Source organism: Mastomys coucha, unplaced genomic scaffold, assembly GCF_008632895.1.
Source record: "Mastomys coucha isolate ucsf_1 unplaced genomic scaffold, UCSF_Mcou_1 pScaffold22, whole genome shotgun sequence".
In the NCBI taxonomy this organism is placed as follows: Eukaryota; Metazoa; Chordata; class Mammalia; order Rodentia; family Muridae; genus Mastomys; species Mastomys coucha.
In genome coordinates this window covers 262,050,393-262,063,224 of record NW_022196905.1, presented here as the reverse complement: position 1 = coordinate 262,063,224, position 12,832 = coordinate 262,050,393, and the positions used below count along the sequence as shown (strand labels likewise).

Here is a 12,832-nt window from a genome sequence, read left to right as displayed (position 1 = left end):
CACCGGAGGAGCCTGGCCCAGGCCGCAGGGGGAGTGGTTGGGTGTGTGGTGTTTGTCTGCCTGTGTGTAGGCTTGGCTCTGGGCTCTGGGCTCATCCACCCCGAGTCCGTTTTGGACAGCTGCGTGCCAAGGCTGAGTGAGGGGCCCAGTCTTGGGCACAGGGAGGGAATGTGGAGCCAGCTAATTGGGGCCCAAGGTCGGAATTCCAGGGTGTGTCAGGATTCCATGGCCAGAGGAGGTCATGGGATGGTAAGAGGGCTGCTTCACTATTTTAGGAAGGTGAGATCTGTGTTCAGCAGAGTGGGGAAAGGCTCTCTAATGCTGGTACTCACTGGCTGTGCCCATTCTCCATTTTAGGCAGGGCAGGACAGGTTAGGACTTAGGGGTTTTTCTGCTTCTGTGGAGGGTTGAGGTTGGAGACTGTGGTATCAGCTGGGCTCGTGTTCGCATGTGGGTGACAACACGGCACAAGCAAGGACTTAAAGAAACAACCCCTCACAGAGACCGAGACTACTCAGTAAATGTGGAAAAACTTTCATTGCTGATGCTTAAATGTAGAAAACAAGAACTTGCCTGTGTTGGTGCAAAGCAGGTGTTATGTGGACAGAGGGGCAGACTAGCTGTGAAGGATGAAGTCTGCAGAAGATGCCTATGTAGGTGCGCCCACAAGCCCTGCAGGGCCCTGTCCCAGTGTCTGTCCAATCACGGCTGTCTCCAGGGGCTTGAACCCCACATTGTCCAGGGGGATCCCGAAGGCCAATAACTTTGCCTCATATGTCCGCAGCAGGTCATTGTGGGCCTGAAAGGACAGAGCAGTGTCAGGAAGAGGAGTCCACCTGGGCCTGTGACCACCGCCACCATGGTGTGGTGCATCAGTCAGAGGCTGTATGTATGGATGGAGAGATAGTGTGGATACTGGGAACTCTAAGGAGTGTTTTTGTCAGAGGTCCGTTGTTCCGTCCAGAGCTGTGATGATGCGGATAGGCCTGTAACTCACACACAGACTCGGGATTCTGGGAGCCCTGGAGCTCGGTGCAGTCCTGGCCCTTTACCTTGGTGGGTCTCCCTCTCTTCCCTGCCCCTGGGGAGCACAGCACTGTCCAACTCCCCAGTGACTCTGCAGAGGCAGCATGTGGGTGGGCAGGGGAGGCTAGACCGCTGGAATGGTGCTGGTGGTCCTAAAAAGATAAGTGACTTCCTTTGAGGAAGTTCTCTGATAATTCTGTTTTGGTGTTTGTTGTTTTATTTTTATTGTTATCTGGGAAAAGGCCTCACTATGTAGCTTAGGCTAGCTAGACTATATATCCCAGGCTAGTTTGACTTATGTAGCCCAGGCTGGCTAGAACTTGCTGTATCTCCAGAATGGCCTCATACTCAAAATCTCACTGCTTCAAAGGAAAGTCAGTTTTCCAGTGCAGTGTTACTGGGACAGTGCCACTCTCTGGCCCTGTGCTCGGGAGCGGCTGACCATCAGGAAGTCTTTCATCTTTGGTTTTGTGGACTTCTTTTGCATTTAGTCTTGCTTTGGCATTGATTTGTCTTATCAGCATCTTACCTGTTTGTTTCATTTTTTCAGGTTTGTTTTTGTTTTTGAGAGGGGCAGGAGAGCCCATACAACTAAGTCAGAGGTGGAATCTGGGAGGAGTTTCAGGAAAGGAAAAAACATTATCAAAATATATTGTGTGAGAAAGTTTTTAATGAATAGTCTGCTGAGCACTAAGGTTACAAGTGCACACCAGACACCTTGCACAGTGGGTATTTTCCCTCTTTATGCAGATCCCCTGTGTAGCCTTGATGGCCTGGAACTATACCAGGCTGGCCTAGAACTTACCATGATCCACCTGCTTTTGTCTCTTGAGTGGTGGGACTGAAGTGGCATGCCACCACACCTTTTATGTCTAGTATTTCTTTTTTTTTCTTTTTTGGGTTTCTCTGTGTAGCCCTGGCTGTCCTGGAACTCACTTTGTAGACCAGGCTAGCCTCGAACTCAGAGATCCACCTGCCTCTGCCTCCCAAGTGCTGGGATTAAAGGTGTGTGCCACCACCGCCCGGCTGTCTAGTATTTCTTATTGTTGTTACTACACATATATATGGGAAGGCATGCATATGTGCAGATGCCCAAAAAGGCCAAAAGATAAAGTCTGATTCCTTGGTGCAGAAGTTACAGGCAGCTGTGAGCCTCTCCCATGCAGATGCTGAGAACCAAACCCCACTGATATCAACAACCCCTAATGCACATTTTGTACTGGGAGCCTTTCGTTAGGGAGCTGTGAGGACTTGAGTTTGACTGTCTGTCTGTCTGTCTGTCTGTCTGAGAAAGGGTCTCACTCGCAGCATAGCCTGCATTGACCTTGAGCTCCTCCTGCCTCTAGGCTCATCGGTGTTATGAATTGAGTAGAATGACAAGTGCTTGGAGCACAAATTCTGCCAAATGTTCCCAGCAAACCATCAAAGAGTTCCTGAGCTGGGGACTGCAGCACACACCTTTAATCCCAGTACACAGGAGGCAGAGATGGACAGATCCCTCTGAGTTCCAAGCTAGCCAGGGCTATAGAGTGGGTCTGTGTCACAAAAAAAAAAAAACCAGAGAAAAGGGCCAGGAGGAGGTCGTGGTGCATGCCTTTGATCTCAGCACTTGGGAGGCAAAAGGAGGTGGATCTCCAAGTTCAAGGCTAGCCTGGTCTACAGAGCAAGTTCCAGGACAGCCAGGGTTACACAGAGAAACCCTGACTCGAAAACAAACAAACAAACAAAAAAACAGAAAAGAAGAAAGGGTTCATTATCCTCACTGTGGTTCAGGGAAGAGAAGCAGTGCTTGGAAACAGAGACAAGGGGCAAGTAAGGATGGGCTCCAGTGGGAGCTTCAGAGGCTGTGCTCTGGCTACCAGACATCCTCAGTTCAGACCTTGGCCACCAAGAGCTGTACACCCAGCAGACAGCCCTATTTTTGCTCAGAGCGTGTCAGCTGAGGAGAAGGTGTGATAAGGAAAGCTCTAGCCTGGGCTCCAGGGAGGGCTGGGAAGCTAGGGCAGCACAGAGCCTGGGCATAGGGGACAGACACTGCCTAGCTCTATCCAAGGTTAAAGATCAAACAGGATGGCATGAATGTCTGGACGAGGCCCTGAGCAACTGACAAGGAATGCAATGCCTGCTCCACAGACTAAGGAGGTGACGTGCGGTGGCAGCTATGGGTATATCCTTGGCAAGACAGTGGGAAAAGGAAAGACAGAGCAGTCAGTCCCTTAAGACCATCTGGATACAGAACCCAGGGCTCTCTCAGGTGCACGGGATAGATGGCAGCCAGGGTCCAGCAGGACTCTACTGATACATGTGTTCAACGTGGAAGGGTATAGAGCTATTTTAGATTCACACAGGTATCAGAAAAGGTGAGAGCCTGAATTGCCCCTGCTGAAGAAGTGGGCATTAATATGGAAGACCAGAGAGGCTCTTCCAACTGCTAGGTGAGAAAGGAAGGGTAAGGGAGAGAGAGATTTGAACATGGTAAGTGACAGGGCCCCAAGTGTGTAGGAGGCAGGTCTGTAAGCACTTCGAGGACAAGGCCACTCTCGGGCCTTAAGGCTAGGAGTGCACATCACATAGGAATTACCTTACCTACCTCCTGAATGGAGCATGCACAAGAAATGAGTCAGATTCCTCAGAGACTCTTTGTAATATTCATAAGGTGAAGCTGGGCAGAGGGCACAGCCCTAAGGGAGGAGACGCCACAAGGGAGAAAATGGAGCCCTGTGGATGGGGGAACTAGACATACCTTGCAGAACCGGGCCAAATGGGGGAACTAGACATACCTTGCAGACCCGGGCCAGCTCATACTGTAAGTCCTTGATGGTGGTATTCTTCGATTCTAGAACATCCTAAGGAGAGACAAGGGTAATTTTGATATTGTCATCTAGCGGTGGTGGACAGCGGGTCTGAAAGGCTCAAAGAATAGTATTGACACAGTGATGAGAAGAGGGCCCCACTGCTGCCAAGTCCAACAAGGTCTCTCTTGGATAATGGTGCCACCTAAGGCCTGAAAACTGACCCTACCAAGTAACCACTACCCCTGGACCAGGGCCTACTACCAAAACAGGCCCCAGACCTTAGCACAACTGACGCCATGATGGAAGTGCCACTGAGGCTATAAAACATGAAGACAGCACACCACTGCTATCATGAAAACACAGTTCTCTTCTGGATAACTGTTCTTGTTAACTGAACTATGTCACTCCAAAACATGTTTTTTATGTTTAAAAGCTCACCCGGGAAAGGCTCAGTGCTACACTGGGACCCTGAACACACACTGTATCACCGGCCAGCTCATAAAGCCCCTTTCTTGGCTTAAATCCACGTCTGAGAAGTTTCCTCTGGTAGACACCCCACAGCACTGCTCCATGAGCGAGCACTGCTCTCACTGCTGAGGGACACAGATGGTGCCTTGGACAATTCCTCGCAGGTCAGCCTCTTGACAACTCTGGCATTTCTGCCTCTTACCCTTCACCAGCCGTATGTTTCTTTACCACTCGTGTCCCGCCTGAGGTAGGGCTTTTCCTGAAGCTTCTGCACCCAGAACCTCCCACAATTCCCACTGCCGTTAAACAGTGCACTTGTCAGGTCTCGGAAATCACCCACAGTCTGCAACCCCCAACTTGTGTGCTCCCTAGGGAGGCTCAGCAAGGGGCAACCAGCAATGCCTAATGTTGCCTACCTCAGACTACAACGGTAGACAAGCAGCGAGGTAAACAGACTATACACGAAGCTTTAGTCTGTAGTGCACAACCAGCATTTAAGTTTGGCTCGCCTGGACGCCGCATACATCAGGATAAACCCTGTCTGCCTTTCTGCTCCAAGCACAGTACAAGTCTCAGAGAAGCTGTGCGCCTGCGTGCCCTAAAGGATCTGCCTTGGAATGAGCTGGCCCCCTTGCTGGGGTGGTGGGGGCTTCAGCTGTTCACATCCTAGAAGCATCAGTGAATCTGGCGCCAAGCCACCACAACTGTCTCCAAGGGACCCTGGGAAAGGTACCCAGAGCTTATGGGGACCAATCATAGTCAGGGAACACAGAACCTTCTGTCCCCAGCTATGTCATGGCGCATGGCGTTCCGCTTGTTTATCTCTGTCTCCAGCTGGACTGCTCCACTACAGCACCATCACAGGAATAAGCGATGCTCTTAGCTCTGTTCAGATGTTACTCCCAGGTCCTAGGAAGGTAGCAAGGGCTGCTGAGGCTCCATGGACCCTCTGGCCCAACTGTCCTCTTTGTCACCGTCCAAGTCCTAGAGCAGTGTCCGAGGATCTTCATGGAGGCAGAGCCATCCCATCTCAAGTAACAGAGGAACTCGGACCTACAAACTCCCAGATCAGCTTTCCCTCCTAGGTTACCTAAGTTCCATTCAGTGACTGGGGCTTGGCGCACTATAAGCCACAGTCACTCAGGCCTATGACAGACCACAAAGTTGGGCGTGTCACATGCCCTTAATGCTAGCACTCAGAGTAAGGGGGGAGCTCTGTGAATTTGATGCCAGCTTGGTTTACATGGTGAATTCCTGTCTAAACTGGGTAAGGGGGATTGGGGGGGGAGCGCAGCACAGGACAGAAGGGTACCCACCTCAAGTTTGCGGGACACGAGTGTTAGTGCTGTAGGGTCCAGGTTGGAAGCAGCCAGCACCTCATTGAACTGCACCTCTCTCTTCTCCACAGCAGCATTCAGTGCCTGCAGCTTACGCTCCAGCAACAGGTTCTTGAAGCCCGTCTTCTGCTGCACCTCCTGGATGGCTGCGGTGAACTTCCGATAGAGCTCTTCCCTTTCCTGCTGCACCTGAGGGCGGGGAGAGCAGAGTGGGCAGCAGGGTCACTTTCACTATGACCACACCGTGGCACATTTGCTGTCCACACTGCCTGTACTCGGCCCTCTGTGCACACAGTGAGAGGTGGGTGATCCAGCACACAGCTTGAAGGAAGAGGGGAAATTAGCACTGCAGCTTATGCTAGTCAGGGTTTCATTGCTGTGATCAAACACCAGGACCAAAAGCAAGCCAGGGAGGAGGGGGCTTGGCCGACACTTCCACACTGTAGTCCATCACTGAAGGAATTAGGACAGGAACTCGAACAAGGCTGGAACCTGGAGGCAGGAGCTGATGCAGAGGCCATGGAGGGTGCTGCTTCCTGACTTGCTCCTCGTGGCTTGCTTGGCCTGCTTTCTTGATCATGTTTGTTTTTTGTTTTTGGTTGGTTGTTTTTTTTTTTTCCGAGACAGGGTTTCTCTGTGTAGCCTTGGCTGTCCTGGAACTCACTCTGTAGACCAGGCTGGCTGTGATCTCAGAAATCCGCCTGCCTCTGCCTCCCAAATGCTGGGATTAAAGGCGTGCACCATCACTGCCCGGCTCGGCCTGCTTTCTTATAGAACCCAGGGCCATCAGCCCAGGATGGCATCACCCACAATGGTTTGGGCCCTCCCCCATCAATCACTAAGAAAATGCCCTATAGGCTTATCTATAGCATGACCTTGTGGAGGCATTTTTCTCAATTGAGGTTTCCTTCTCTCAGATGACTCTAGCCTGTGTCGAGTGGACATAAAACTACCCGACACACTGACTGCTCTTCTCAGAAGATAAGAGCTGGATGGAGACCCACACCCTGAACACCACTCCACAGGTCGGTCAGGGCCAGCCTTGCCCAGTTAGGGCCATGGGCTCAGATAAGACCTTATTGGCAATCACCCCATACGAGTCAAGGTCGAGGTCAAGTTTGAAGCAAGTGCCTATCAACCGCTAAGACATCCTTGCCTGTCTCCTACAGTTCTGCCTGCTAAGGTGTGCTGTGAAGGACCAAGGCTCTAGGCAGGGCACACTTAACATACAGTTATGAGAAGTCCTGTGAGCAGCAGAGTCACAGTCTTCCTCTAGCCTCGCTGATACCCTTCCCCGCCTTGGCAAATACCTGGTGAGGCCAACCCTGTACCCCAGGGCCCCAGGGCTTTGACCAGCATACAGGATCCTAGAATTTCATCATCTTTAGAGAATTCACGAGTACCTCTTCTTCCCAAGAGCAGGCTCCTTCCAAACAGTCCATCCTGTCAGATCTAGATTTACTTTCAAAGGCACTGGGCATCTTAGAGACTATGACCCGCTGAGCTCCATCACTGTCTGTATAGGACAGCCTAAGGGTTGAGCCAAGGCTGGGTCACCAATACACCCAACTGGTCAATAGGGCCACCTTCCTTCTCCCTGTGCTTTTGAGGTCAGCATTTGGCTGGGGGTGAGGGGTGGGGGAACAGGCAGAATTTGCCTTTTCAGCAAATTCTAGAGGCCCAAGGCACTGAGACTATACCTATCCATTGAACATGCAGTCGAGACTGGAAAGATCCTGGAGCTGGAGAGGCTGTGGAACCACGTGTGTGTTTCCTTGGATGCTGTTCAAGGGTACACCACTGGGTGAAAGGCTAAGTAGAAGCAGGGTCACATGCCATCCCTAACAGCTAGATGTGTGTAGAAAACAGGAAAGAGCCATACCAAATGTTTAGATTAGTGGCCGCTGGGAATTCACATTAAAGGGAGTTTTGGTTTTTTTTCTTTATTAAAGTATGGCATTTATTTATTTGTTTGTCTCTAAATGAGACATTCCCTTCATGTAGCCCAGGCCGGCACTGAAGCCCAGTAGAGTGAGGCTTACAGGTGTGTCTCACACCTGGCTTACTCCATGTTCTCTTTACAACAGACAGGCCATAAGCTAATACTAAGAAATGGGCCACTGAGATGAGATCATGGGGATCGAGTGACCCACAAATCTAGTCTAGCTGCCAAGGAGACAAAAGGATCCTCGCTATGAACCCTGGACCTTCTACAGAATATACCACAGGTTGTTACCTCATAAAACTTGTATGCATGTCATGTGACACACACCTTTAATCCCAGCACTTGGGAGGCAGAGGTAGGCAGATCTCTGTGAGTTCAAGGTCAGCCTGGTTTAGAGTGAGTTCCAGACAACCAGGGTTACACACAGAGAAACCACAAAAAACTGTCTCAAGGTTGTATGCACACACCTGTAATTCCAGCTAAACAGGGGGCAGGAGCAGGAGGAGGCCTGGCTGCCCAGGACGGTGAGACTCTATTTACAAACAAAGAACAGACAGAGTAAGCCCAGGTAGGAGGGGGCTCCCGCCATGGCTCCCACATCTGCTCACCTTGATGAACCTCTGCTCCAGGACCTCATGTTCCCACTGCAGGTCCTTCAGCTCCTTCTCAGTCACCTTCAAACGTGCCTTTGTACACTGCAGAGATCAGGGGTAGGAGACATAAAATACTTAGGATTCACAGACACTCACATACTACAGACTCCTGGAGACAGCAAGGCTAGGAAAAAATCACCAAGAACAACTGGTTGGAAGACTCTAGCAGCTGGGCCTCACCCAAGCTATGAGTGGAATGTGTGGAAAACTCGGGTATAGTCTACAGCAGCGCCAGCCTGCTTATAGCTCCAGAGGAATCCAAGAAAAAGAGAGCCTACGTCACCACACCTCCCCTCTCTTGCACTAAGGGTGAGTCCCGCTCACATGGGGCCTCAAGAGACATTCCCTCACATGCCTGCCCTCCTGGGCCCAACAGGGAGAGAAGGATTCAGCGGATGGGAAAGAATTCAGTAGGACACTCACGACCAGGATCTGCTGGTCCCTTTCGTGGTTCACCAGTCTCCTCTGCATCTCATTCATCTCATCCTTGGCTTTCTGCAGCGGGTCAGCCAGCCGCCTGTTCTGCAGAGACACTTCCGCCATCTCCTTCTCCAAGTGCTCCTCCTTCTTTCGCATGTCCTCCATCTGCTCCTGTGAGCAGTCACACACAGGGCTTCGTCTCAGGACACTCGCATTCATGTGACTTATTATTAGTGTGTGATGTGTGTGGGTGCAATCACAGCACACATGCAGAGGTCAGAGGACGATTGTCAGGCGCTGGTTCTTGCCTTCCACCATGGGTTCTAGGGCTCAGCTCCTCAGGCTTGCAGGGTGAGCACCTCTACCCACTGAGCCATCTCGATGCTACTTTTTGGTTGTTTTTTCGCTTTGTTTTGGTTTTGGTTTTCTTGAGACAATGGCCAGTCTAGATTGACTTTGAACTTGCTCTCCTCCTGCCTCTACCTCATAGGCACTGGGATTATATGTTTATGCCACCATAACCAGCTATGAATGCCCTCAACTAAAAACAGAGGTGAGGCAGGCATGGTAGCACACACCTTTAACCTCAGCCCTCAGGAGGCAGAGGCAAAGGGAGGTGGACCTCTGTGGGTTCAAGGTTAACTTGGTCTACATAGTGAGTTCTATGACAGCCAGGACTACCCAGTAAGGTGCCCTCTGTCAAAAAGCCAAGCAGCCACGTGCATGCTGAGGACCTAGTCTTATTTTACATATAGACAATATTTTTGAAGTTTTGATCTATTCTGAATTATGTAAGAATGTAACGTGCAAGCAGACTGAGGGGCTGCATCTGTTTAGACCAAGGGTGACTCTCTACTGTGGAAATCCTGCCGGTGTCAGTTTTATGTCCCCAGCTTCTGAGCAGGGACTGGTGAGGGGAGCACCTGACCCCATCCTGCCAGTACCACCTCACCACATCCAGTGCCAATGTGGCCACAATTCAGTCAACACATACTGCCTATCTCAGCCCTGCCTGCACGTCAGAACACCTCTGAAGTTATTCCATCCACTACAGCACAGTTAGGGAGACGTCCAGATGGCTTCCTGTTAAAATTGTGAGTAGCTTACTCATGAATTATATCTGAGAGTAACAGAGGGACATCACCCAATGTTATGACAGTAAGGAGTGCTAGATCTTAGGCTCAAAGGTGGGGCCTGCATCCTTTGGGCCCTGAGCATGTCTCCCGGGGCACGTCAGTACCTTGAGGGAATTGATTAGGGCCAGGTTGTTGAGAGTGATGTCATTGTAGTAGTTCTTGATGTCAGTGAAGGCCTCCTCGTGACGCTGCATCAATGCACTGATCTGGCCGTTCTTCCTCTCTTCCACCTCGTGGATCTCAGTCTTCCTCCGCAGGTCAAGCTCGTCTCTAAGCATCTTCATCTTCTTATCGTACCTGGCCTCAATCTCTGCAAGGCAGCAGCACACAGCAGCTTAGATGAACGGGTGGCCCCAGCCATGAGAAAGACGGAACCCTATGTGCAGTGCTGGGTGGTCTGATACCCAGCGGGGTCAGATGAGGCTGCACTGGCAACTCTGCCAGCAGCCAGACGGCTTTGGTGGAGCTTTTCCTGCAAGTGACATACTCAGCACCTGGGTCACCGTCACCTTTCCTCTGCCTGTGATAACCAGTGTCTGCAGTAGGGGTCCCACACTAGTCCCAGCCACACTACCCATGGCCTTCGTGACCCTCCAGCCAGCCACACACTAGAGGCCCCAGTCAGTAAACCAGTGTCCTTCTGAAAATGAAGGCTTCTCGGTCCAGGAGCTAAGGAGACTGAAGAGAGTGCCATGTGCTGTTAACTGCAGCTCTCCAAACCCATATGGGAATGAGTTTTCCTGTGACTCTGAATCAATCTGCTGGCTTCTGAAATAGTCTATCTCCTTCTCCCTGCTCTGTCTGTTTCTCTCTCTTTCATGTGTGTGTGTGTGTGTGTGTACACACACACACACACGTTCACACAACCTTCCTTATTAAGACATGTGCCTCAATTTACCTACCAAGCAGCAATGAGAGGGTTCCCTGACACCATCCTACACCGTGTATGTCTGCGAAACTGACCTCGAACTTGCCTTTCAAAGTCATTTCGCATCTTGGTGATCTCCTCGGCTTGTTTCTGCATAGATGAAAAGGGGGTGTTACTGGACAGCCAGCCAGCCAGGCCTACTCTTCTTAGGCTGAACCTACTCCTCTCCCATGGGAAAATTCAGCTTAGAAACCTCTGTGCTGAGCCGGAGAGATTGGCTCAGTGGTTAAGAGAACTGACTGCTCTTCCAAAGGTCCTGAGTTCAAATCCCAGCAACCACATGGTGGCTAACAACCATCCTTAATGAGATCAGATGCCCTCTTCTGGTGTGTCTGAAAACAGAGTACTTACATATAATAAATAAATAAATAAAAAAGCCCCTGTGCTGTTGGTGTTTCCTGGACTCTTCTCACTCTACATCTTAAAGCATGCCCAGAATAACACGGCTCTCATAGTCTCCACACTTCATACACAATGTTCTTCCTTCAGCAAAGGAGAACAGAGACGGCAGCAGACAAGGCGCTGTTCATGGGTTGGTTTCCTCCTCCAACTTTCCCAAAGCCAGAGAGCAGCAACCACATCTACATGAGGCAGCAGGCTCCCTCCAGAAGCCTGACAAAGCTCCTCCCTGCCCCCTCTGTTGCTTACAGCAGTGTTCGGAAATGATAATAGCTATTATTATATATATATATTTTTTTGAGACAAGGTTTCCCTGCATACCCTGCATAAATCTGGAACTCACTCCACAGACTGGGCTAGCCTGAAGCCGTCTCCCCAGTGCCAGGACTAAAGGTGTACTCACCATGTCCATCCTAGAGATTACTTTAATAAGCAATTCCATGTTCACATTTTTTATTTATTTATTTTTTAATTTTTTTAAAGATTTATTTATTATTGTTATATGTAAGTACACTGTAGTTGTCTTCAGACACACCAGAAGAGGGCGTCAGATCTCATTACAGATGGTTGTAAGCCATCATGTGGTTGCTGGGATTTGAACTCAGAACCTTTGGAAGAGCAGTCAGTGCTCTTAACTGCTGAGCCATCTCTCCAGCCCCCATGTTCACATTTTTGAAAGGTTTTTCAATTATTTTATTTTAAGTGTGTATTACATCTGCACATACATCTGTGTACAATCTGCATGCATGGTACGTATGGGAGCCAGAAAAGGGCATCAGATCCCTTAGAACTCAAGTTACAGACAGTTGTAAACCGCCATGTGGGTAATGGAAACTGAACTTGGGTCTGCTGTAAAAGCCGACAGTACTCCTGAGCACTGAGTCCATCTGAGTCATCTGACCACTGAGCCATCTCTCTAACTCAAATTGTTATATTATATGTGTTTCATATTTTGGGTGTTCTGCTGGCAGGTCTGTCTGTACACTAGACGTATGTCTGGTGCTCAGAGAGGCCAGAAGCAGCTGTTGGACTCCCTGGAACTGGAATAATGGATGCTTGTGAGCCGCTATGTGGGTGCTGGGAATTGAACCCAGGTCCTCTAGAAGAGCAGTTGTTGCTCCTAACTGCTGGGCCATCTCTCCTGCCTCTACATACTACAAATTTGAATAAAGTTTTGCCAATTTATTTGTTAAAAACCTTTGATCATTTCCCCCCCACATCGTAAATTCTTAGTTGTTAAGGAACCAGTTCGGATGGCTAGGTTCCCTTTTCCACAGCTGTCACCCAGAGCGCAGACCTACCAGGCGCAGGTTCTTTATCACCACCTCGTTAGCCAGCTCCTGCTCCTTGAGCTCCACTTTCAGCACCCGCATGTCCTTGCGTAGAGCGCCCTCCTGGATGCGGTGCTCCTTCTGGGCCAGCTTCATGACCACAGTGCCTTCAGCCTTCACCTCGGCCAGGTTGTTCTGGTGCTCATACAGCAGGTGCTTCACCTTCTGCTTGTACACCTACAGAGTGGGAGGGTGCCACTGTACACCTACAGAGTGGGAGGGTGCCGCTGTACACCTACAGAGTGGGGGGGTGCCGCTGTACACCTACAGAGTGGGAGGGTGCCGCTGTACACCTACAGAGTGGGAGGGTGCCGCTGTACACCTACAGGTGGAGGGGTGCCACTGTACACCTACAGAGTGGGAAGGTGCCACTGTACACCTACAGAGTGGGGGG

At 50.4% G+C, this 12,832-nt stretch overlaps 1 protein-coding gene across 1 annotated transcript in view; it reads right to left on the bottom strand.

The window, feature by feature from the left end:
* Positions 1-517: 517 nt before the first annotated feature.
* Positions 518-12,832, bottom strand: part of Gas8 (growth arrest specific 8) — a 19,287-nt gene continuing 6,972 nt past the window's right edge. Inside the window, exons 4-11 of the mRNA XM_031341754.1 lie at positions 12,409-12,615; positions 10,744-10,798; positions 9,885-10,090; positions 8,648-8,815; positions 8,180-8,266; positions 5,606-5,815; positions 3,807-3,872; positions 518-799 (exon numbers count right to left, since the gene is read on the bottom strand). Coding sequence (XP_031197614.1) covers positions 650-799; positions 3,807-3,872; positions 5,606-5,815; positions 8,180-8,266; positions 8,648-8,815; positions 9,885-10,090; positions 10,744-10,798; positions 12,409-12,615 — 1,149 coding nt within the window. The 3' untranslated portion in view covers positions 518-649. The remainder of the gene's footprint in view (positions 800-3,806; positions 3,873-5,605; positions 5,816-8,179; positions 8,267-8,647; positions 8,816-9,884; positions 10,091-10,743; positions 10,799-12,408; positions 12,616-12,832) is intronic.